General features: G+C 49.0%; 1 protein-coding gene across 1 annotated transcript; it reads right to left on the minus strand.

The window, feature by feature from the left end:
• Nucleotides 1–12,865: 12,865 nt before the first annotated feature.
• On the minus strand, nucleotides 12,866–25,309 carry zeb2b (zinc finger E-box binding homeobox 2b). Its single transcript, XM_034548565.1, has 7 exons — nucleotides 25,268–25,309; nucleotides 23,105–23,293; nucleotides 22,185–22,399; nucleotides 19,789–19,897; nucleotides 17,511–19,549; nucleotides 15,876–15,978; nucleotides 12,866–14,352 (listed from the first exon to the last, which is right to left on the minus strand). The coding sequence occupies exons 3-7, from the start codon at nucleotides 22,212–22,214 to the stop codon at nucleotides 13,778–13,780; spliced, it is 2,856 nt and encodes a 951-aa protein (XP_034404456.1). The 5' UTR covers nucleotides 22,215–22,399; nucleotides 23,105–23,293; nucleotides 25,268–25,309; the 3' UTR covers nucleotides 12,866–13,777.
• Between the last annotated feature and the right edge of the window lie 1,018 nt (nucleotides 25,310–26,327).

Genomic DNA, 26,327 nt, shown 5'->3' on the forward strand with positions numbered 1-26,327 from the left:
ACCAGCCTTGTTGGAGCAACCTTTAAGGTAAAATGAAGGGTTTAAACCCCCACAGCTGGATGGAGGTGTTGTTGCTCCTGCACCTGGTGTGTCCTTCACAGAAGCTCCTGGTACTTCATCCTCACCACGTTCTCGTGTCCCTACCGTACGCTTTAAGCCCGCCGCGTGTCAACCCGTCCTCGGCGATAAGCGCCGGGGCCAAAAAACACGATCCGCCCTCCGGAGCCGGAAAGTATTCGTCATCCAGCCGGGATCCTGCGTTGCCACGGGACACGTGGGTCCACACACAGAGAGGATGCCCTCAGTAAAGAAACGTAGTAACGAGGCCGTCATCACGGAGAAATGTCAAGTATTCTGCCCCGCCGCCGACTCCTCGGTGCAGCTCGCTGCCGCCGAGGCCCACGCAGTCAAAAGTTCAGCGCAACAATGGAGGGCATTGTGGGTTCCCTCTAATCAGAAGGGCTTCTGAATCCTAACTATGCCAACAGAGGTATGGAGTAGGATTTAACTCAGAGTGTGTGAGGACCTCCTCTGTGCCGGGGTCAAACTGCAATTTTAGAAAAACGCTCCGAGCGCTTGGCTCTTCAGCCCGGGGTGGGCGGGCCTCGGCATTTTTTGGGTAAATGTCAAGTCCATCTGATTGGAGCTCAGAAGGAAACAGGCGCACGTTTTATTCCACGTTAAATACCCCCCCCTCCCCCTCCCGAAAAGCCCCAAAGAGCTGCTTCCAGAAGATCCTTTAAGAGGAACACGTTTCGAGACCAATGAACCCAAAACACGAGTTTATTTGTGGCGCACGTTTCAACAACAAGGCGAATCAAAGAGCTTCCAAGGGAAAAACATCGACACATCATGCAAGAGAAAAGAAGGTTTAAAAGCAATTTAGAGCGTTCATTTAAACATTAAAGAACAATCAGTAAAACATAAAAAAGTAAGCAAAGTGCAAACAATGTGAAACGGTGCGAGAGTCGGAGAAAATAGAACCAGAAGTTCTCTTTATGAGCTAGTCCCCGAGTGACTGAACACCTGACGACCCCTCGCCCCCCCCAATAAAACCCATCATATTCATATTCAGATCATTATTCTCAATACCTCAGAGTATTCTGGTAATGTTTGATAATTGCAGTGGAGTGACCTTAGGACAAACGCCATTACATTTTAAAAAGATGACGACTAATCTGAAAAGATAATAATTCCCTATGAATATTGCGGAAAAGGCTCGATATCGCGTCTCAAGCCCGAGTTTGCATTCATCCGCTATTTGATATCTTTAAGATACCGCAATGCAAAATAAATTATTCATGTCAATTAGCTTTTCATCTTCCAAGATGCAAACTTGTGTGATCCCTTTAACAACTATTTATTTCGTGCTAAAACAGAGCTCTCCCTGGAAGCCCTCTGCTATCGCCCGAGGACATGTCTTTTAAATAAAAGCATCAGAGCTCCGCATACCTACGTTTGCATATTAAAGGCACCAGGAGAGGGATGATGGAGGAATCGGGTGAAGCAATCTAATCATCGCTCAACGCTGACTGGAATCCCAAAGTCTGTTAGGGTTTGGCCTTCAGAGACCGCAGAGAAAATGTACACGCATTAGCAAAACAATTTTCAAGTTGTTATTGTTGTTTTATTTTCATTTCTGATACATTTTTTTCCTTAAAGCTACAAGGAAGATTTATTTGGATGATTTCATGATTCTGGTGCCCCCTGTGGACTAAAGTGGCAGTGTTGGTTCTGGCGCCCCCTGTGGACTAAAGTGGTAGTGTTTGTTCTGGTGCCCCCTTTGGACTAAAGTCGTAGTGTTTGTTCTGGTGCCCCCTGTGGACTAAAGTGGTAGTGTTGGTTCTGGTGCCCCCTGTGGAATAAAGTGGTAGTGTTAGTTCTGGCGCCCCCTGTGGAGTAAAGTGGTAGTGTTAGTTCTGGCGCCCCCTGTGGACTAAAGTAGTAGTGTTGATTCTGGTTCCCTCTCTTGGACTAAAGTGGTAGTGTTGGTTCTGGTGCCCCCTGTGGACTAAAGTGTTAGTGTTGGTTCTGGTGCCCCCTGTGGACTAAAGTGGTAGTGTTGGTTCTGGTGCCCCCTGTGGACTAAAGTGGTAGTGTTGGTTCTGGCACCCCCTGTGGACTAAAGTAGTAGTGTTGGTTCTGGCACCCCCTGTGGACTAAAGTAGTAGTGTTGGTTCTGGTGCCCCCTGTGGACTAAAGTGGTAGTGTTAGTTCTGGCGCCCCCTGTGGAGTAAAGTGGTAGTGTTGGTTCTGGCACCCCCTGTGGACGAAAGTGGTAGTGTTGGTTATGACGCCCCCTGTGGACTAAAGTGGTAGTGTTGGTTCTGGCGCCCCCTGTGGACTAAAGTGGTAGTGTTGGTTCTGGCGCCCCCTGTGGACTAAAGTGGTAGTGTTGGTTCTGGTGCCCCCTGTGGACTAAAGTGGTAGTGTTGGTTCTGACGCCCCCTGTGGACTAAAGTGGTAGTGTTGGTTATGACGCCCCCTGTGGACTAAAGTGGTAGTGTTGGTTCTGGTGCCCCCTGTGGACTAAAGTGGTAGTGTTGGTTCTGGCGCCCCCTGTGGACGAAAGTGGTAGTGTTTACTGCAGCGGGGTCTGACAGTCCGCCCCTCTCAAGTCCTGGTTCTGGTTCTCCCTTGCCCCCCTTCCCTGGAGGCTGTTTCATACCACGTAAAAAGTTCCTCACTGTAACTTTAAAAATATTAAAATCTCTTCTGATTCATTCTCTAACGAGCTGAAAAAAACATTTTATATTATTGTGAAAGCAGAATATTATTTTTTATTCTAGTGCTTTTTTGCCGTTTCCTGAGGTCGTTCATTTTTGAAGGAATTATAACAGCATTTGACTCCAGATACAAAGTGGAGCTGTGTGTGTGTGTGTGTGTGTGTGTGTGTGTGTGTGTGTGTGTGTGTGTGTGTGCTCTCAGCCTGCATCATGCTGATCACCTCTGATATGCTGCTGCCCCCGTGGCTACACATGCCCTGTTTAAGAAGACACCGGCTAATATCGCGGTCAGAGAGCCCCGATCGGACCGGATTCAGGATGAATCGGGTCAGAACCGACACAGATGTGACTTTTATAATTTAAAGTATGTTCCGCTTCATGAATGTAAATGGAGGCTACGTCTATTCTACACGCCGGTGCTGCAGAAAGCGATGAAAATGAATGAAGACGGAGAAAACAATCGCAGGAAATCAGATTTGGTTAAAAGCTCAAAGTAAGAGGACCTCGCGGTGCAAAAGTTCTGTCCCTCGTGCTCCAAATGTCAAGAAAGAACCGAGGACGCTTCAAGCGAAGGGAACAAACAAACTCCTCTGACTCGAGTCCTTCGCCCCGCGGCGACCGGCGTCCCGGACAGGACGGAGAGAGAGAGAGTCCACTCACGGGTCACGTCACACGCCGGTGTCACTCGCATGTCCGCTCACTTCGGACCTGACCCACTTCACCCAGTCCCTCCACCGCCACCCTGCCACCCTGCCACCACCGATTGGCCCTGACACCCTGCGGTCTGACCCACGCAGCTATTTAAAGCCTTCGTACCCGATCAGAGGCGGCGGCCTCCCCTTTCTTCAGCGCCATCGTCACCGACAGCAGATTGACGCGCAGCGAGATCACGCAAATGAGGGCGGGGGAGGGAGGGGAGGGGGGGGGGGGGGGGGGTCACGAGGAGCGGATCATCGTCGCGGTGAAGGAAAAAACTTCTCCCCCGGCGGAGAAGGGCCATGTGTTCTGAGGGGGGGGGGGGGCACCAGCTGGGACTCGCGTCTCGGGCCTCTCGGCGAGGTGTTTGATGGAGGAAGTGGACGAGCGATGTTCTGTTCTCGTTGTTGAAAGGGAAAAGGAAAAGAAAGCGAGGGAGGAAGTCTTCCTCCATCTCGTGTGACACGTCGGCCAGACGTCCTGGCTGACGTTATTGCGAGCGAGGCCGCCACCCTCACCCCTCACCCTTCGCCCCTCACCCCTCGCCTCCTTCACCCTCACCCCTCGCCTCCTTCACCTCCTTTCCTTGCACCTCTCGTCGCCCAGGGGACGAATGTGAGTGGTAGCAGTCAGACCGGCTTTGTTACAAACACTCCGGTCTCACTGCTAGCACGCCGGCTGGGCCCCGCTGATAGCTCGTGCTGCTGCCAAGGTGGGCCCGAACACACACACACACACACACACACACACACACACACACTAACACACACTCACACAAAGTGCCACCAACTCCTCCAAGCTGTCCGAGAGCCCACAGGAGGAAGTACACGACGAGAACACGGCTTTTTAAAACGCTCGTCTGGTCGTAATATTTAAAAGAAAATTAGAAAAACGAGCCGGTGCAGGTGCTCGAGCGGCTCTGGCACGTCCGTTCTTTTTGGTTCAATTATGAGCTCAGGTTTAATAAGCTCTGCAAGCGCCGGGGATGGAAAGAACAAACACTGCCAAAAGCAAGTCAATCCAATAATTAACAATAATTCATCTTTTAGGGGAGAACAGAGCAATGTAATTGGTCCATAGAGATAAGAGGTGGAGATAAAACATACAATACAAGAGTAAAATATATATTTTGTATGTGCAAATTGATATATTTAAGTGCTTAACCATGTTGAATGTCGGAGAAGATGAATCCTGACGGGTATAAAAACATATTCAGGAAGAGGTAAATTCAAATGTTTTCCACTTCCTGTCGGTGTTCAACTTGTTGTTTACCACTTTTCCTTGGAGGCTTTCTAGCAGCGAGGACGTCTCCGTGCATTCTTTACATTCATATTTCATGGACTTGTTACTTGGCGGATTTCATTCTTTCTCCGCCGGAAGCCAAATTTCACTTTTAGAAAGAAAAAGAAATGGACAGAGAGGAAAACATTTTTTTTCCTTTTTTCGTGGCTTCGGCGTTTTTAAAAAGACTTCAGAAGGTGATTTTTTGGATCTGGGAGATCGGCGGCTATCAGAAGCAGGTTTTTTTTTTGTAAGAAGAAGAAGAAAAAACCCAAACCGCCCACGCGGGTTCACATGGCTCTCCCTTCCCCCTGCTCTTCCTGTGCAAATTTGGACATGATTACGAGTGAGAAAAGCCGAGGGGGGTCTGGCTTCACGGCGGAGATGGAAGACACCACCAGTGTGTGGTGTGGGTTTTTTTTGGTGCATGCATAGTTTTGCATGCGGGTGTGTGTGAGAGGGAGAAAAAAGTACCCCCGCACACACATTCACGTGCACTGCAGCCACACGGAACACACAGTTCCACCGCCCTGACATTCCCAAGTAGATTTAATATGCGAAGTTGCACAAACGGCACGACTTCGGAGAGCTTCCAAACCCCTCTCTCTTTTTCCGAGGTGAAAACCCTCCCGTAAGTACTTCAACAATGGCACTTTGCTGGTTTAACATACCAGTTATGATTGAATAATACTTTCTCGTGAGTCTTTGATCTGGAAAAAGGCACGGCAAACCTACATTTTGTACAGATTAAGGGTTGTTCAAAGCCGCGGAATGACGGCAGTTTCTTCTTCCCCCACTTCTTCTCCCCGCCAACTCTTAAGTCGCCTGAGAGGAGATTCATTACACTTCAAAAGTACTGGCCTTTCGCTGCGAAAGCCAATCATTAAATAAAAAACTCAGGGAAGAAATACACCTAATTACGGGCAGATAAATGCACATAATTCCCCTGTTTTTTCCCCCCTCTCCTCTCCTGTAGAGCTCAGAAATGCTTAAAAAAAATGCACGTCGTCAACAGTTTGGAGGATTAAAACGTACAACGGCTCTCGAGCACTTTTCACTTTGCACATCAAGGTCTCGCCCGCTTGAAGAGGAGAGAAAACTATGTGCGGAAAAAAGAGAAGTAAATCCAGGGAGGACGGGAGAGCGGCGTGGAGGAGGTGTGGAGGCGTCACTCGGGCCTCGTGCCACATTGCAGACGGTCGAGACCCGCTGCAATGTGGTGCGGCCGACTCATCTCGTGCATTAATGGTTCCACTAGCATGTCGTTATGGGCTGCACAGAAAGCTGCGAGAGAGAGTAGGAGGGTCCGCATTCCTCACAAATGTGAACAAGACGGCTTTGGAGCATCTTTCTGCTCGTCGGGTCGCAGCCTGGAACGGACGTTCGCCTCAGAGGACCAGAAACACGACAGTAAAGATACATTTGCCTGCTTGAACATCGCATATTGTAACATTTTGAGATCAACTGTGTGTCACATTACTGATCCACGGACCGCTGATCTCCTAAAGGTTCCCTTGACCGATCACTCCCCCCCTCCCCGTGTTCATTTTCTTAAGATATTAGCCAATTTAATTACAGTTAAGAGCATTAAGGAGACATTTTTAAGTATAATTTGCAGTTCATGAACTGTTTTTTTGAAAATTACTCTTAATATAATTAACTTCTGTCATTAGGCGTAATCCCTGCGGGCTACAGAGGCGATGCTTCCTTAAAGAAATGACATACATGTAACGCCACACTCAATCCCCCTTTTTCAACAGCAAGGTTGGACTCCTCAATGGAGCAATTATCTATTTCCACAAAACAGTGCTAAGTCCATTAACGGCTGGGATTCTCTCTAGCATGAATAATCATAAACCAACCCCCCCTCCCCCCCCCAAAAGTAATTGGCCTGTTCAGAAGACCAAAATACAAGAGACAAAGGACACATTTGTAGTTCATTTTCTTGAGAATTTAGGGGGTGAATTGCCAGAAAAAGGAGGGCAAAGGGCAAGAAATCATGGATTTTTTATGACCACATTAACCCTGCGTTGAATCTGTCTGTTCATCCTATGGTGAAGTATATACCGCTTAATTAGAGCAGATATTTCCTTGTCGAGAAATAGTGGGGGCCCGACGTCTAATTAAATCAAGGAGGACGGTGGCGTATTAGTGATGGGAACGCCCAGGCAGCCATCCACCATCGGCCCGCGACGCCTTCATAAAAAATGCATGGCGCTCCCCGAGAAGAAACGCTCTAATTTACACCAAAAGAAAAGAGGAGGAAGAGGCTGAAGAGGTCTCGGCGGGGTGAACCTCCACCTTGACGTGGGTGAGTGATGGTTTGCTTAACGCCTCCTCTGATGAGGTTAAGGACGTTGTCACTTTGTCTTTGGCCCGGCTTTAATCAGGCTCCAGCCGGCCCTCTGGCGCGAGCCGAGGCTTCTGCGGCGCCTAACTGACCGGTGATTTAGAATGATATGATTACACCTACACCGGCATGCTGCGAGGCGGTGTGAATTAGCCCCCCTGTAGAAGACGTGTAATGAGCGATGTTCCCTGCACCCAGCTGGGGCCCGGCGGACTCAGTCATGAGCCGGCATCCTAATCAGCCGTCAGCCGTCAGCCCCCCCCAAAAAATGAAGCCGCTGTTGCCGGGCGCATTAGAATCTGTGGTTGTGCATATCAAAAGATCTCCACGATAACGCATCGGCAAAACATATAATCACTTACCCCTCAGAGGGGGAGGAAGGGGGGGGGGACGGATCATTGGAAGGAGATCACGTGAAAGGCTAAATGATCCAAGCGAGGCTGAAAACGGGTTGTTTTGGCAGGAACGTGCCTTTCTAAGAGGAAAGCCGCGGGATCGTCGGCGTATAACGGTTTTATTCTTTAACACGCCAACAGGAAGTTGTGGCGACGCGCAGGAAGCCAGATGAAAGGGAGAACAGGTGAAACTGGTTTAGAGCTCATTAAAGCTCGCCGGGTTCCACGGCTCTATTTTCTGGAAGCAGTTTTTGCATTCAATGCGGGGGAAGGGCGGCGCGCGCTCGTGTGGACGAACCGGACTAGAATCCACTTAAAAAAAAAACTTTATTTAAATGATCAATTACCGCAGAGTGTCGGCCAGCAGGGGGCTCATCAACGGGAACTATGTGAGCGGCTCATTGGCTTCTGGCCAAGCTTTCAAAAATAATACAAATATGCTTTCAATGCTCATTTAAACTGTTGACTAATGAGATTATCTTCCAGAAACTGCATCAATTTACACCCAGACCGAACCCCACTGGGGCCGATTCTTAACGTGACGCGTTCTGAGCTCCTCGTGCGTTCGGGCCCGTTTCAGACCAACCAAACGCCGACTGCTGTTCCTCCTTTTCGCCGCCCCTCTTCCAGATCTCTGCAGGACGGTGCGGCGTTGCCATACCGCGGCTCTGCCGTGCCAAACCTGGAGAGCATAAAAAAAACATAAATGCAAATTAATAAAATTCCACACGGGGGTCTTTGCAGAGCTGTCCGCCGTCACCACGGTGCACCGAACCCCCCCCCCCCCTCCTCCCAGACGGGCATTGTTGCCTTTGTGGCGCTCTGCAGCTGCTGTATTCACGACGGCTCTCCGGCCCCTCTGACTCCCACCGTCACCTCCAGTTCACAAGCCGGTCTGCAGGAAGACAAACTCTCAAGTTTCTCATGTTTCTGTGCAGCAAGTTTATGTTTTTCTGTCCGCTCCACCTTAGGAAACATATAACAGTGGTTTAAATCCCATTGGATCATTTATTTAATGACCTTTCGTGACCTTTCTGACCTTTCTGTTAGGTCCCTGCCTGTTTCTCTCCTCTCATACCTTCAGCTCATTTCTCCCCGTTGATGTTCGGTGAAGCATTTTGGATTCTTTATGAATGCTTCTCTCAAAGAGATGGCTGGCTCAAGTTAGTGAGGACATTAGTGAGATATTCTTGTGTCTCTGGAATATTGATGCATAATAATAATGCTAGGCAAAGCAATAAGAGGCCAAAAGTAATGCAGTAACGTCCTCACTTTAGGAGAGGATGACTTTCTTTTATCGCCATCATCTTCTTCTTCTTCTTCCTCTCTCTTCTCACCCTCCTCTGTAGCACCGCTGGCACCGGGCGGCACCACCTGCTCCGGGGCTCTTTTCGCTGCGGCCAGAACGAACAGCTGGCTGCTCTTCTGACGCTCTGATTGGCTAATCCCTGCTGGTCACTTGCGGCTTCTCCTCCCTGCATGTCATTGAACTTTCTCTCGCCGGGTGCCAGGTCCGAGGAGCGCTCTCTCTCTCTCTCTCTCTCTCTCCCTCTCTCTCTCTCCCTCTCTTTGCCCGGGCCGTCCTTCATGTGCCCTGCGAATGGTCGGCGTGGCATATGGGGATATGTAAATAATTTAATGAGGTCAAAAGTGTGAGAGTCTCCTCTGCGTCCATGACATCACGGCTGACTGAAGGTAATCAGACATCACACGGAGCTCCTACCTGGCGACACTCGGTCAAAAGGAGTTTGCTTCCTTTCCAGGAGCGAGATGAGGAGATCAAGCTGGCGCTTAGCTTAGCTTAGCGACTGGGAACAGTGGGACACATGATGGTGTCTTTCCATGACAATTTGTTGAAGAAGACTTTGGTGAGAGAGTGTATTGACGACAAGGGCCCTCCAGGATCAGCTCCAGGATCAGCTCCAGGATCAGCTTCAGGATCAGCTCCAGGATCAGCTCCAGGATCAGCGCTCATGGCTACCTGGCTGACCCACGACGGAGCCCAAAGGGACAGGAACAGGAAGTGGTTCAGCCACCTGTCGGCCACACCTCCCCTGCATGCATCCACCATCTCACCGAGGGCCTTCCTCCTGTTCGTCGGAGGTTGAATCTCCTTCCTGATGAGTTCTCCAGCGCAGCGACGTGGAACACACACACTTCAACTCCTCCGTAGCCACCGAATCCTCAGCCGTGATTTCATTGGCTCCGTCATGCTCTCTCGCTCTTTTCTGCCCTTTTTAAAGCTTTTCTTTTCCCCTTCACGTCTTCATTCTTGCTGCTGACGCTCTGCTTCCATGCTTTCTTTCCATCCTGTAACCCTCCTGCTTCATGAAGCTGTTTTTTACGTGTTTGAGTAAAGTCGACTTGACAGCCGAGAGCCGGCTTCATGTTCGTGTTTTTTCTTTTTGTTTGTTTTTGTGTGTCTGGAGAGATGATAAATGAAGGTAGAGGAGGACGATTGAAGTTTTTACATCAAAGTATCTGTGAAGCAACGCTTCATCCGTACAATAATCCACGAGAGCTCAGCATGACACTCGCGTTGTTGTTCCTCCTCCTTTTTAAATGTGGAGTCAAGTGATGTCAAGATCTCTTTCTGGTGTTTTAACATCTATATTTCATTTATTTTGTTGCCTTTAAAGTGGCTGAATGTTTAAATGGAGTTACAATGAGAAACGAGCTCTAGGATCACATTTCCGTCTCGATGGTAATGGAGAAACAGTCCATGTGTGTCTGTATCCATTTTAAAATTACACGAGGAGCGATACTTCAGTCTAAACATTATTATTGGGAGAAAAAAAAAAAAAATCCCCAAAAAATCAATTCATCCCTCCTGATTGCAATTAAAAGCCGTCTCCCTTTGAGCCCGGGCTAATGGCCTCAGACGGTATCGATCCGTAAATTGGATCAACATCGGTATCGGCCGATGTTCGCCGAGCGACAACCGGAATTCAAACGGACGTCGGGGGGGGGGGGGGGAAGACGGGGGGGGGAAGACGGGGGGGGGGGGGGAGTCGAGCCGCCGGTCCTCAGAGAGGGGGAAAGAACATTTTATTAATGAAAGAAGCATTTAGTTTCTTTCCTTCAAACCTTTCTTCCTAAAACATTTCATTTTCACCCTCTCTCTCTCTCGGTTGCAGGAATATTTCATCACGCCCCATCTCGACCTTTGACCTTCCCTTTGGAAACGGGTGAATCCCAGCGGGTACAGATGTGAAATGTAAAAGCAGAGATACTCTTAATGGTAGCGATATATACTCCAGAGGATCCCCCCCACCCCCGACACATGCGCTCATTATCAAATTCATCAGCTAATCATTTAAGACCCCGCGCTCTTTTATCCGCCAGCCGGCCGGCGAACGATCCGCCGGCACGCCGATCGATAGGAGGGTCGTGGAAGTATGCAGAGCGCGTCCCCATGTTTTGGCATCGCTCCACCCTTTTCTTTTTTACCGCTTTCATTTGGAGGCCTTTTGAAGTTGCTCCTCGGCCGCGAGGCGTCGAGCGGCGTCGGGCGGCGTCGGGCGGCGTCGGGCGGCGCCGGGCGGCGTCGGGCGGCGTCGAGGACTCCGACCTCTGGAGTCCGGCTGTCAGGCCTCCAGGAAGCCTCCAGATGAGATGCAGAAGCACAAACTGTTCTTCTGTTATTGATCGTCGGCTGGATTTTGCAGAATTGTGGTTATTTGGTGACTCATCGAGTCGAAGGTGACCGAAAAGAAGATAAAATGATAGAAATCCTCCAATCTGAGAGTCTGAAGCAGCTACTATTTTGCATGTTTGCTTCGTAAATAACGTAATCAGTTGTTTTATAATATTGTCTTTCATTTTCAGGCAGTCAGCTAAAGGATTTATTAATTTTTAGCACTAATTGCCACGTTTCTACAGCATTCATACGCTGTTTGTGTGAGAAATAAAGAAACATTGTTGCTATATTAACATTTTTAAGGCTTATTTTTCCCAATTTAGTATTTAAAGGAAAAGGCAGATTTTTCTGTATGTTTCTTCTGTATGTCACAAATATATCAATTTAATTTTTAAAAACAGGCCGATTGCTGCACTTTTCATCAAAATGGTGCATTAGCAGGGGACTATTTTCTGTGGCGGATTAACACACATTTGGTTCTGCAGTCAGTAATTAAGGTGGTGTGTGTGTGTGTGTGTGTGTGTGTGTGTGTGTGTGTGTGTTCATAGGATCATTTCTTTGTTGCTTTTGGTCTTTTAATTGTTGACAATAATACAAATGTGTAATATTTCTGTCCTTATTCCTCAGACACTAGTTATTATTCGCTGCCGATGAAGCGTAGAACAAACGCAGGTGGAAAAAGATGTAGAATAAATGTTTGCTTTTGCTTAAATGAGACGTAATAAGCAGCCGGGCGGAGGTCAGCTCCCTTTGATCCACTTGAATGTGTGAATTAAAATGTATGTAATTAACATGATAATGAGGTTTCTGTATGAACTGAAGGAGAGGAGAAGGTTCCCACTGTTCCTCCTGTTGGAGAGAGTGACTCGAGGTTCTGTGTGAATAAACATGAGGCGCCGAGGTTTTGGTACTCTGTAATTTGGCTACTTTTATTCGAGCAGGGTCATTTTCAAGAGAAATTACAAATTAAGAATTCAATAATACTTTTACAAAGACATTTCAGGAAAGATTCTTCTTCAGTCATATGATATCATACATAGTATTTAACAGTCCCTCTTCATTTTTTTTTTTTAGCTTAAAAAAAGAAACAAAGATGAAGAAAGTGGAATTTTTCAGTCGAAAATACAGTGTTTTCACAATTGTATAAAAGTTCCCCAAATTTTGGAATTTTCCAGCAACTGGAAAATAAAAGGAAATAAAATAAAATAAGATTAAACTTCGCATTTCACAATGTTTCAAAACACAATAAATGCTCTCTTTACGTAAAATTTGCCCCTATGATCGACACCATGTTCCTTTTTACTAAAATATATCTATATATTGAAGAACTATAGTACTGTACACAACAGTATGAAATAAATAAAATTAGGAAATATAAAATGGGCCACATAAATAAATGTTTTTTTTTTTTTTTTTCTTCAACCTACAAATAAAAACGAATGCAATTTGTTGTTTAAAAAAAAAAAAAAAAGGTTTGGTGTAATACTGACAAAGTTAAAAAGTAAAAGAAACTGAGAAAAACATTGCACAACATAATGTAAACTAAGGACCTGCTGCCTATAAGTCTTAATACTGACACGGATGCTTCAAAGAACAACGGTGAACCATTTCATAATACTGAAGCTGGTGACAAAAATGAACCTTCCTTTTACACAATACGAGGGTGGCACTTGCAGAAAACACACAGGTTAAAAGGTTTGCATATAAGGCTTCTTTTTTTCTTATCAAAAACACCTTACAAAGGCTTCGTCCTTCATTTTTTTTCTACCCCCCCCCCCCCACCCCCCCCACACCTTCTGTTCATAAACTGTAATTTTCCCTTAAAATGAAGGTCTCTTTAAAACTTAAAAAAATCCTCTAAGCGCCTTCGTACAGTTTAAAATTCCTTCATTTTACGTTTTTTTTTTGATTGGAGAGGCCTTGAAATCGTTGTGGCTGGAGATGTTTGTGGCCGGGCAACTTGGCAAAAGTAAAGACAACACCGTAGGTAGGTAGGTAGGTAGGTAGGTAGGTAGGTAGGTAGGTAGGTAGGTAGGTAGGTAGGTAGGTAGGTAGGTAGGTAGGTAGGTAGGTAGGTGGGTAAGTAGGTAAGTAGGTAAGTAGGTAAGTAGGTAAGTAGGTAAGTAGGTAGGTGATAACAAAGGTAATATCCAAGGACTGTAGTGCAGACACTACTGCTCTTTTTCCAACACTGTATAAATATATACATAGGCAATACTTTTTATTATTTTTGTTCATGATTATAGAAGCGGAGTGCAATTTGTACAAGTCACTAGTTGTGCTATAAATACTATGGAACACGAGGGGTTTATTTGAGGAGGTTAGCACCACACATATTTTTAGGCCTTAGTACTGTACATTTTTTTTGAAATGTATTCATTTATTCATTGTTCGGTTTGCATAATGCAGCTCATTTCACAAACCCATGCCTCCCCCCCGTCCCTCAGCGACCTCCTCCAGATTGACTTTTGAGTCCGTGTCTTGTTCGGCAGACATCTCCCTAACCCCCCCTCACCCTCCTCCTCCGCCCCCGAGGAGTCCGTCAAAGAAAGCTTCCCGGAAGCTCCAGGCACGTGCACGTACGGCTTTAAAACACCGCGCGGGTTAAGAATACCGAACCAGAAAGAGAGGAACTCAAGACTCTTTAAGTTGGGAGGCTTTTTTCCTTTTCTTCACGCCCGTCGCCCGATTACATGCCGTCCTCCATCGCGTCCTCGTGATCCGATTTGGTTTCCGTTTTGCCGTCCAGCGAGCTATCGTCCATCGAGTGCTCCCCGTTCTCCTCCTCGTCCCTCAACGTGTCCGGGTCCGTGTCCATGCTCTTGCTCTCCTCCTCCTCCTCCTCGAACTCCTCGTCCCTCCGTCCGATCTTGGCGTACGCCTCTTCCACTTCCTTCCGTCCCTCTCTGATCCCGCCTCCGTTCACGGCGTCGTGCCTCATGATGGCCTCGCGCTCCGCCAGCTCCGGGTAGCCCTGAGGAGTCATGCCCTGCAAGTAGGCCCGGCTCATCAGCAGCTCCGTGGGCTCCAGGTGGCCCTTCTCGCGGGCCTCCCTCTCCGCCGCCTCCCGCTCCTCCGCCTCCCTCTTGCAGTAGGAGTAGCGGTGGTTCATGTGCTGCGAGTAGGAGCCCGAGTGGGAGAACCTCTTTCCGCACTTGTCGCACTGGTAGGGCTTCTCCCCCGAGTGCAGCCGGGAGTGCTCGATGAGATGGTGTTTGTGTTTGAAGGCTTTCTTGCAGATCTGGCACTGGTGCGGCCGCTTGCCTGCAGAGACACAGAAACACAGAGCGGGGGGGCGGTGAGTCTGCTGTCGGACTCGACACATCGCACACAGTCAGAAGGAAAGCAACAAAAAGACAAAAACTCTGACGGGGATGGATGGCATGGAGCAGAATGACATCACGGTGCATTGAATCCGACGCTTGTTTATTCAGATCGAGGAGCGCGCCGAGAAAAGTGCGCTCGCATTCTCCGGCCTACATTATGGAAATGCCCTCCCGCGGTTAAAAGCATGGAGAAACTCCACCGCGGCTACTTATTCCACGCGCCGCGCGCCGGTGAACGCGACATAAATAAAAGTTCTGCAGAAAGCAAACAAACAGGAGGCGCGACGAAGGAGTAAACAAATCCGAGATGGGGAGGGGGGGTGGGGGTAGGGGGGTCTCCGAGGGGTTGCCCTGCTTATCTCCTAACGCAATTCAAGTTCATGGTGACGCCGGGCCCTTTTCTTTGGGGCTGCGGCTCCTCCGTCTACGGGACGCTTTTGGAGGAGAAACCCGAGCCGACCGCACGGGGGAGGCTGAGATGGTTTTATGACGCGGGGGCCGTAAAACCGCCGGGCTAAATAAGCGTCCTCTAACCCGTGATGTGGCCTGCTCAGCACGTGTGGAACCGACCCCCCTCCCCCCTCCAAATCACACGACTCCCCTCGGACACGCCCGGTGCCCCAGAGGCCAAGCGGCTTCTCAAAAACCAGCACCGCCGGGCCAACATCTGGCCGGTTTCGACAAATATGGGAGATAACGCCGCCTCTCTCTCTTTGTTTTTAAGAGTTGGAACGCACCCCTTTTTTCTCGCCTTTAATGTGCGACCAGATAACAACGGCGGCGGCGTGAATGCGCCGGGCGCCCGGCTACAGATAGCGGATGAAATACATGACGCAACCTCGTGAAAGAGGATCTCCGTATCATAACCATAATGAAAGGCTTGTTATCGGGGAGCTTCTGAGCACTACTCCGCTGATGCGATCTATCGCCAATAACGGGCGCCGATAGCGGCATTAGGGGCCTCCTGCCGGCTTCACGCGTCGAGGTGAATTGATGTGCGTCTTTTTAAAAGATAGCAAAAAATGGTTAATACAGCGGGGGTATGATTGGAAAATAAAGAGCACAATGACTTGAAAGGATAGCTCCCTTTACTCGGCTACCTGCAGTAATTACAGATTACGCTACACGCTCTTTATATTTTAAATAAAAGAACACACAAAGCGTCACAACCCTGTCAACGGAGGAAGGCGTTAGCTGTGGGGTCACATATACAAGTCAAAGGTCAAACAGAGAAGGAGGAAAGAAGGAGGGAAATAAAAGAAAAAAAGGAGGGGAACATAGAATATATATATATTCAAAGTGAGAAGATTTGGAAACACAAACATTTAAAACATAACAAAACAAAAAAGGGGGTTTAAAGTAAGGGTCTAGAACAGTATATACCTGTGTGTTCATATTTGTGTCTTAGAAGGGAACTGCTCTTCTGGAATGTTTTGTCGCACAAGTCACACGCGTACATACCACTTTCGGTCTTCTTGATCTTCTTCCGCGACAGACAGGAGTCGGCGTCTGTCATGTCGTCCAGCCCTGACATGTAGTCGGCTGTGCCGTCGAGCAGATCCCCCTTTGGAAGGACAAAGGGAACAAGAGGAGAGGGCGCAACGGGGCGGGTGAGTGCGCTGCAGGAAACACCAACACATTCTGCATCTCCAAAAAAGCTCCATAAATAAAATATGTCTTTGTGTGTGGGACGAATTAACTTTAAAATAATAATAAGTGTTGTCGGAGTAAACGTCTTAATGCCGCAATTGCGTGATATTTAAGTGATGTTTCTATTGGGTAGACATTGGGATTATCAAAACTGAATAAATAAAAATCATATGACTCGGATGGATCGCGTGGTGGCTTATTGCGCAACTGACGGCCTCTCCTTTAAGTAATGTGAAACAGATTGTAGGAATAAAAGCTGCAGTTACATGATATTTAAGTGTTGTTTCTATTCAATAGAAGTTCTTTCATTCCCGGTCTTATAAAACCTAATATCTCTCATCTATAACTCATGATCACCCTTTATGAAAGCTGTCATAATGCCGTATTGAGCGCGGTCTCATTTAGAGCCTTAATTCTGCAGATTCCTTTAAAAATTCTCTTTTATGATGAACATTAGTCTCAAACAAGGACAATATTACAACATTAGCGGAGGCCGTTCTTGAATCTGCCGACTCATATGATGATTAAAATCAGAAGGTGCACCATAATGGCATATATATATATATATATATATATATATATATATATGTACAGATGTGTGTGAGGACACTGTGTTTTAAGAAGAGACCACTATCACCCTGCAATCAATTTGAACTGAACGCCCCGTAGCTGTATTTTTAAAATCTAATTTAATAACTTAGAATAGGAAACATTATTAATACTTTTTTCCTTCATCAAAATGGTTCCCCTCTATGTTCAACAGCCCTCAGCACTCGGTGGTAATGAACATGGAGACGGTGCATTATTAATCCACGTGCAGAAGCTCATTTTGGTTTTTTAAAATGCAGCAGAGTTGCGATGGGAAGTGCACGGCCGCGGGCCTCACCTTTGTCATTTTTACAAAGGCCTTTCACCCATATTTAATAACTAAATATCAGAGTTCAGGAAGCATTAATGTATTCCACGCGCACGCGGCGGAGAGTGGTATCAATTCCGTCTTTATTGAGATGAGATTTCAGGGCCAATATCATTCCTGTTATTTATTTGAACCTGATGCTTTGATATTCTGTGCCAAATATGTTCTTTAATGCTTAAATTTGACCTTTTTGAGGGTATTATTTTAGCATTATTGGACAATTATAAGAAATCTAGGAGGCTTCAATAAAAGCGTTCACGATCCGACATGAATAATAATAAATAATTTTGAGGGTAGGAGACTGTTGAGCTGATGAAATGCCAGAAAATTGCTCGATTTCATCGTCAACGTCGTAAATCCTCGATCCTTTGAAGCCGGATGGATGAAGATGAATACGATCATTTATCATAAAGTTGATAATCTTTACAGTAACGACATCTCAGTCGGGTCACAGACGTTTATCTCCTTTTCTTAATATTACAGAACATTTTAAGGGATCCGAGTGAGCCCAATAAGGTCGGCCTATTTACCTGGAAACCGGGTTTCCGCTGGTACTTTCTCCTCTGCTGCATCTCGGCAAAGGTCGCCGCCCCCGCTGCATAAGTGTAGGCCATGTGCGGCAGGAAGCCCATCTGGTCCATGCCCGGGTAGGGCCTGAGACCCGGGATGCTGGCCTGCATCGGGGGCATGAACGTGGCGGGGGGGAAAGCGCTCTGCGGCGGAAGTGACGTGTACAATTGTTTGCCGGCGAACGGGTTCATGCCGAAGATGGGGCTAGTGCTTTTTTCCAGGGTCCCGTTGTTGGCGGAGCCGGAGAACTCCTTCTTGAAGTAGACCAAATTCAGGGGCTCTTCAAAGTGCTCTCGGGGGGAGGGGACGCCGCCGTGGTCGAGGCTGATGCTGTTGGCTTTGGGTCTGCTCCGGACGGTGAGCGCGTGCTTGGGCTCCTTCATGAGCCTCGGCAGGGAGAGGTCCAGCGGCTCGGCCTGCAGGTCCTCCGAGGTCAGGCTGTTGGGGGTGTAGGAGCTGCTGTGGGAGTGTTTGGAAGATGTGGAGGACAGGTTCAGCGGGGAGGGGGTGTTGCTGCGGGAGAGCTCCAACTTCTCGCGGGTAGGTTTGCCGCCGCCGCCGCCGCCGCCGCCGCCGCCGAACTGGTTGTTTTTCAAATGTCTGAGCGGGTTGTCACAGTTGTTCACGTTGTTGTGGAGCTCCGCTATAGAGGGGGAGGTGATGCGGTCCGCCGGTTTCATGAGAGACACGGGGGACCGAGCTGCCATAGAGTCCTTCGGCGGAGCGTGGTGGTTATTGGCTCCGACCACCATGTCCATGCTGTGCCTGTTCTCCAGCGGCGGGGATCTGGTGATGCCGTACTGGTACATCTTCCGCTGCTCGAACCACTCCTTGACGAATTCCTGAGGAAGGCCGACCGCGATGGAGATCTTGAGCAGCTCCTCCGAGTTGGGCTCCATGTTCATGGCGAAATAGGCCTTGAGCACCGACATGTGGTCCCTGTAGGGGTTGAGCTGCCCGATGAAGCCCTTCTCGGACATCATGGAGGAGGACAGGTGGGTGTTCTTCTCCATGTACATCACCGGTTGCTTGGACATCAGATTCTCACTGGGCTGCAGCACAGCTTTGATCTCCTCGTTCATTTTACACATGTAGCGTTCGTGCTGATGCAAAGGTATCGGCCCCGAGAAGGACTCCTTGCAGTATTGGCAAGTGTAAGGTGTAAACATGATATTTTCCTGCACCTTCTCCTCCGCGCTCCCTTCGAGCATGTGGTTGGATTTCTCCCGTTTGATATTGCTGATCTGCCTCTTCGAGTCTGTCGTCAAGCTCTGGAGGCAGGCTTTGGCTTCGTTCACTTTCTCCAGCGTGTAGTCGATGATGCTTTTGGTGGCGCCGTTGTGATTGACGAGGGGAAGGCCGCCGGAGGCCCCCGCTGACGTCAGCGCCTGCTTCTGCTCCTCCACCTGGGTCCCCAGCTCCTTCATGTAGGCCTTGAGCCGGGAGAGCTCCTCGGGCTTGCAGTCCATCTTCTGCCTGCACACGGTGTTGTCCACGATCTGGAGGACCTTCTGCACCTCGCTCAGGTTGTTGGCCAGTGGCCCCGGGTAGCACAGGAGCTGCGACTCGAGCCCTGCCATCGCCAGAGGGTGCAGGGGGCTCTGGCCCGTCGAGTTGTGGTGGACCCCCAGCGGGCTGTTCCCTCCCATGCCCCCTCCGTTCATGAAGGGCCCGGGGGCCCCGTTCCATCCGTGGGACGCCATCATCAGCTTGTAGTCGTTGAAGTCCAGCGGCTCCGTCTTGATGCTCAGGTGGTTGCCGTGGTCGGGGAGGCCGAGCGGCTTGCCGTTCTCCAGCTTCTGGCGCAGTTGAGTGATGGCGCTGTTGGTGGGCGAGGAGGAGGAGGAGGTGGGGGAGGAGCCCGTCTTCATGTTGCCGCCGCGCATCCGGCCGTTCACGGCGATCAGGCCGATGCATTTCTTGCTGCTGATGTGGGAGCTGTAGGAGCCGGAGTGGGAGAAGCGCTTCTTGCAGTTGGGGCACTCGTACGGCTTTTCACCTGCAAGCAGAAATAAATGATCGTAAGACAGCTGGTAGAGACAATTAAGCAATTCAAAACTTCTAAACCTGCCTCGTGCTAACTGATCCCTGACTAAAACACTAATAACTGATATGCGTAACACACACATGCACATTTCTAATGACTGTCCGTCAACAGCAGGGAGGGTCCAAAATAAACCTGAAAAAAGACATTTTAAACGTTTTAAAATGGCGGTTATGAATATTTAAAGTGCTCACCGCTATGAATCCGGAGGTGTTCCTTCAGGTGGTGCTTGTATTTGAAGGCCTTGCCACACTCGGTGCATTTGAACTTGCGGTTGCCGGCCGCTTGGTTGAGCAGTTGGTGCTGAGAGAGAGAGAGAGAGAGAGAGAGATAGAGAGAGAGTGAGATTCATGTTGAAGAAATGCAGTAAATAATCACAAACGTCTCCATTCGCCAGCGAGGCGTCCAGGCTTTCTACTCCCACCTCCGTTGAGCGGCTACAGGCGGCGGCGGTGATAACGCCCGGAGAGAGACGCATACCTTTTTAATTTCCTGGCTCCTCGGCCGGAGCCTTTAGAATACGTCCGAATAAATGAAAAGAGTCTTTTTTTATTTAGAGCGTTTCTTCCCCTTCATTAGAAAAGCGCCGATCCGATCTACTTTTCATTAATTTGAGCCTAATCAGTCCGAAAGGTATTCACGTATACCTGCATTCACACCATCACTAACCCCCCCCCCCCCCTCTTTAATAATCTCAAGACGCAGAACAGAGCGCCGAGGCCTTGATTCTCTGCTCAAAGGGTAAACACCCGTTGCAATCCATCAAAATTTGCACTTCAAACAAGTCCCCCCCACCAAATTTAAAAAATATATATATAATAATCTCAGTATAATACTTAAGACAGTGTGTGTAAACCTGACTCGTCACTCTGGAAACATTTCAATCCCAGTGGGAGTCGAAGACGTTAAACGCTTAGTAGATAATAAAAAAAGAGACACATATTCTCTGAGCTGGGGGGGGGGGGCACAGCGACTCCCTCCTCCCAGTTCAGCCTTGACAAATGCTGGGGTGTGTGTGTGCTGACTCTACCCACATTCCTGGGGAGACAGATGGTGGCGCGCAGGACACTGGGAGGACTGGGGAGGAATTGTTCAAACAGCCCCCAACCTTCAAAGATCAAGCGGGGGGGGGGGGGGGGGGGGGGGGGACCCCACTGCTCGCGTGTTGCTGAGTTGCATAAACAAACAGCAACAGCTGCTTCGGTGCCTCCGCCCCCCCCCCCCCCGAGGACCCCTGCCCGGCTAAGTTTGGTCTCGCCACCACTGCTAATAAGACACAATCGCTCCGCGCTGCTAATTGTGAATGGCGGCCTCGTGACGACTGCTGCTTGTGGGCGGAGACCCGGCTCGATGTTTGCATATGTATAACCTCTAATTAGTCATATTTCAGCTAATTGGTTAAGAGGAGGAGGAGTATGAAGGCTTGTAAACATCGGAGACAGAAGAGCGGAGCACATGTTTACCTATCGGGACATTATGCTTTATGCTAATCTGATCGCTCCTGAGTTCTTAATTGCCGAATGTACATTTTTACCCGATTACGAAACGAGAGGAAGTGATGTCACGTTCGTGGTGTAAGTGTGTGGAGGATTAACTCTCACACAACAGGGCTCATTTGTGAACTCTGGAGGCGGCATTGTAACACGAGGATCGGCCGGCCGGCCCCCGTCTGCTCACGTTTACACCCAGCCGGTGGATCAGGTACGACCACCGGCCCGGGAATCGAACGTACGGTCTGCTCTCCTGGAGGAGGACGGCAACGTGAGGTCTCAAAAGAAGGTTTTTAAATGAGTCCTTCATAAATGTACTAAACTACACTCGCATTAAAAAAATAAAATAAAAATAAACATCCTCTTAAGCACAAAAAAATACAAAATCTTCCTTTCAAATTTACTGCTCAATTTTAGTTATAATTATCCCCCGATGTGCAAAAAACTGTGTAAGCGTGCAATTTCTGTTTTTTCTTTTTTTGCCACAATCTATCTGCCCCCCCCCCCCTTCAACTTAAAGCTGACAGGCGAGTTAAACGCCCGTGACTGCTGGATGTGTTTTCACCTCGCAGGACTTTAAGGTGATTCATGCTAACTGCCAGCAGATTCACATTATATTTCAGACGTATAGGATATAAATCGCTCCAGAAAAAAATTCAAGTATACACAGATGTTTATGCAGTGCATGAAATTAGAAGTGTGTGGGGGAGGGGGGCGGGGCTTGATGGAGTGCCACTGCAGGCTGCACCAGAAGAACATTAAAGGCCAGGACTGAAGTGAAGTTAAGGAGCTGATAACATTTTTTTTTTTTTTTCCAAATTGGAAAATTCACACAATCATTCGATCGTGAACACGAGACTGGAAAATTATATCAGGGGAAGGGCCATCAAAAAGCCATTTAGGGGCCTCAATTAAAGTTATTACCATTAAAAGGATCTGCATCTTCAAAATGCCATGAAAAATTAATAATGATTGGCAATCAGAAAAAAAATGATCTGTCTTCTTCTGAGGGATCAGAGCGCATTAGATATGAACCAGACGGGTTGGGAGGGGGGGGAGAGAGAAGTGAAGGATGAAGAAGGAGAAGGAGATGGACTGACCTGGTCCCTGGCGGGCTTGTGCGTGGCCATGTGCCGCTCCAGCTGAGTGCGGTAAGCGAAGGTGTAGTTGCACAGCGGGCAGGCGAAGTTCTCCTCGTTCTTCTCGTGGCGGTACTTGATGTGCTCCTTCAGCGACGTCAGGCGCTTGTAGCCCCGGTCGCAGTAGGGGCAGGTCAACAGTTGGGCGAAGGCATCTGGCGTTCCAGGTGGCAGGTCTGGGAGGAGGGAGGGAGGAAGGAGGGAGGGAGGAAGGGAAGGAGAGAAAGCGGGCCAAAAGGTCAGCGAATCAATGGCAGCTAACGGGCGGGCTGCCCAGAGTGGTATGGGAGTTATCTCTGCAATCTGCTCCACATGAGAACCCCAGTGTCAGGCTGGCATCCGCTGCACTACGACCTCCTCCTCACACACACACACACGCACACACGCACACACGCACACACACACACACACACACACACACCACCACGCAGATGCCTCCCTAATTGCTTTAAACAGCCCTCACTTTCTTTTTTTTTTTTAATGCCATTCCCACCGACACGTCCATCGTGTCCGCAGCATGAATCATGAGCTCATTCCAATTCAACCCCCCCCCCCCCTCCCCCCGACACACACACACTCTAAGTTTCTTTTCTCCCTCCGGGCTGCTTCAGAGGTGCGCTATCTGATTTCAAGCCCCTGCCCAGCTGTTGCTTAAGACGGTAGGTAAACACCGAGGCATCCGGTGAATCTGTGGGACCAACAGCTGCCCGCTTGTGTCAGTCTGTCCAACTCTTTCTTTTCTTTTTCCCTTTTTTAACCTTCGCAGCCACGAGGGCTTCTGTTACGGCAACTTCAACATGTTTGAAAGCTGCGACTTTGAATTACGATGACAAATTAGGGTTAATGAGATGATACATAAGACCCCCGGACAGGATTCTTACCGTTCTCCTCTGGACCGGTGGCCTCCGGCGTGCCCAGGCGGCACAGCTCCTCCGGGGCTTCTGGGTAGATGATGGCGGTGTCGCCGCGCTGCAGGTACTCGGCGATGCTCACCACGTGGCTGTCACCGTCGTCCAGCTTCCGCTTGGCGAAGAAGTCCTCGAACTCCGAAGTGCAATCGACGCTCTTGACTGAAGGGAGAGAGAGAGGGAGGGAGGGAGAGAGGGAGAGAGTCGGTGAAGGAGGATAAATTGCATTCATTTCTTCCCCTGAGAAATGTCTTACAGAGGGATATTGGGAACATCTCGGGTGGAAATGCGATGAGGACCGCCACCCTAAAACATTACAGCCATGCTTTTTGGGGGGAGAATACGTCTAAATTACCGGGTTCGCTTGTCATGCCACGCCGGCTAAAATAAGAATTGTAACTTAATCCCGGCCAAAAAAGTGGGAGATGAACGCGCTACCGGGGAGCAAAACTTCACCGACCAAATTTACTCATGACATTAAATCAGATTTAGAGTTTTAGGGCTGTAAAATGAAAAAGGAAACACAAACACACACACATGTGTATATGTGTATATATATATCCACATATGCACACACACACACAAGCCGGGCTTAATCAGCAACAGAGCCACGTCTCTTTGTATCGACTTTCACATATAAGGTCAATCAAGAGACGGAGGCTTTTGTTGATTCTGTGTTGAGCAGATTACGGAGGCCAAACCACAAACCAGGAGGAAAAAGAGGAAAAAGATAGACGTGCTTTTTGCCGTAGCCGAGCAGAACGTATCCTAAGCCAGCCAAAGTGCTGAGGCCACACAATGCGTTTTGCTCAAATTGTTTCCCAGTCCCTTCTCTTCAGGGAAACTCTTAAGCTGCAGCGAGGAGATAGCTGCCTCCGAAAAAACAAACCGGAGCTAAAAGAAAATCAGCAGCCTTCATTAGTCAAGGGGATGGCTGACTTTCAAAACACACACACACACACACACACACACTCTGTTTACAACCTGCAGACATTCTGGAGGCTGTTTGGCTGTATCGAACCCCCCAAAAAGAAAGTGACGTCTCATCAATGAGGCGTTCGGACGGCGAGGCCAAGGTGAGCTTTAAAGAGACTGCGATGACTGAAAAGGTCGAGGTAGTCAGATATTCGGTTGTCATAAAATGGATTGCTTTTGATAGCCGTGATGGCGTTCTCATTAGAGGACCGGAGCCTCCGAAGCCGTAAACATCCAAAAGCATGAGGGCGATACCATTTATTTATGTTTCTGTCAATGCACCAGTGTTTAGATATGAAAGGTATGAACGTGGAATGTTTCTTTGAAGGAGAAACAACCCCAGAGGAGGAGGAAATCACCTGGATCAAAGTGTGCTTTCTGCACCAGACGTGATCAAACCGCTCGAGTCTCTAAGCGGAATCACATGTGATGGAGTGGCGAGCTTCCACAGCCGCCGCCGCTGCGCTATTGTTTCCAAAACTGCTCTAAGCGCTCGAAAATGGAAAACATTTGCTGAGCGAGCGAGAGAGAGAGAGAGAGAGAGACTGAAGAAGGAAAGTCAACGGCGAGCAGAAAGTCATAGTAATTGAAGCTGAAGGGAGGGCTTTCTGAGGCGGCGCCGCGTGGCGTTCTGTGGGGCGCGTTCGGTTCGCCCGTGACAGCGTCCGGGGCCAATCGTCAGGGTGGCCAGGATGATATCATGGAAGGGAGGGGTGTGTGTGTGTGTGTGTGTGTGTGTGTGTGTGTGTGTGTGTGCGGCTGCAAAATCGGCTGCAGTGACCTAATGAAAAATGGCAGGTAGGGTTTGGTTCCACCGGGAGTCGGCAACGGGACGCAAACACACGCTGAGGCTCGCTTAGCTCACCAGAAAGGATGAAGAAACCGCACGAATCTGAGGTCGGTGCGCCCTTAAATAACCATAAAGTCGTTTAAATATACACTGCAGGCCTGAAGGGAGGCAGACTTTATATCATGGCCTTTGTGCTAGAAACCCTTCAAGGTCCTGTAAAAAAACTGTAAACTTGAGCAACCCGTGACGAAACACCGCGTTGGTCTTTTTCGGGGGGGGAGGCGGGGGGGGGGGGGTCAGAGGTCAAACGGATTGGGACAGCAGAAAGTTGACTGCAGGAGAAAAAGAGAGCAGATCTTCGGTCGACTCACCTGTACCGTTTCCAACTGCCTGCAGAGTGGCATCGGGCCCCAGGGTGTCAAAGTCATCCTTTATTTCATCTGAGAAAAAGAGAAAAGGAGGGGGGGGGGGGGGGGGAGAGGGGGGGTGAGTACCATAAAAACCAACAAACGCAGACAATGAGGCCTTTAAGAAGAAGGTATGGAGAAAGCAATAAAAGGCGGCTTTGTTCAGCGTGCTTAATGAATGCTATCATCCGGGCCAGACAGTGACTTATTTACCTTTAACACGACAACATGCAGGGGGATGGGGGGGTGAGGGGGGGGGGGGGCTTCAAACGCCAAGCAGAGCGATTAAACACACGGGAAGAACATCCACCTGAGCAATCATAGAGCTCCAGCCGACGCGCAGGCTGAGCTCATTACTCGCCGGCTGTGACGCCGCTGCAATCCTCCGCATGCAGGATCACGCTCCCTTCTTATTTATTTATTATCGCATGTCATTTCGGGGGATGCTTTTCCTTTCCAAAAAGCAGCTGGCTGGCGTTTGCGAGCGCACACATTCTTTTGATTTGCACACAGTGCTGCAGCGGAGAACGGAAAACACAACCCTCCCCCCACCCCCAGAACCGCAAATTAAGAGTTTGGGTTGCACAGAACGTGTCTCAGGGGGCAGAGCTGCTCCAGGGGGCGGGACGTAGACCTCATTGGTCGGGGTAAAAACCTCAGGTGGGCGGAGACAAAGAATTAATGCTCTCCGGTCGAGCGCGTCGCACCGAAAGCCGGTGAAAAAGGTCGAGAGCTAGACGTCTAATCGATACGTTTGCTTTTCAAAATCTTCCGGTTCTCTCGGTTCCGCCCACGAAGACGTGAACCAATGAGGGAGGAGGCCCCCGGCTCTGAGACGTGTTCGACTAACTGACCCCCCTAGGGGGCGTTGCTTTAAACAGGTCCTCACTGCCAATCAGGATAATGGCAGGCGGGCACACGCCGTCCTGGCACAGGTGAGGACGCGGCTGTAAATAACCAGAGGAACCAGGGGGTGATTGACAGGCTCGTAAACAGACCCTCTTCTGACAAATGCATCCCTCCA

This window comes from Cyclopterus lumpus, chromosome 2 (genome assembly GCF_009769545.1).
Source record: "Cyclopterus lumpus isolate fCycLum1 chromosome 2, fCycLum1.pri, whole genome shotgun sequence".
NCBI classification, from domain to species: Eukaryota; Metazoa; Chordata; class Actinopteri; order Perciformes; family Cyclopteridae; genus Cyclopterus; species Cyclopterus lumpus.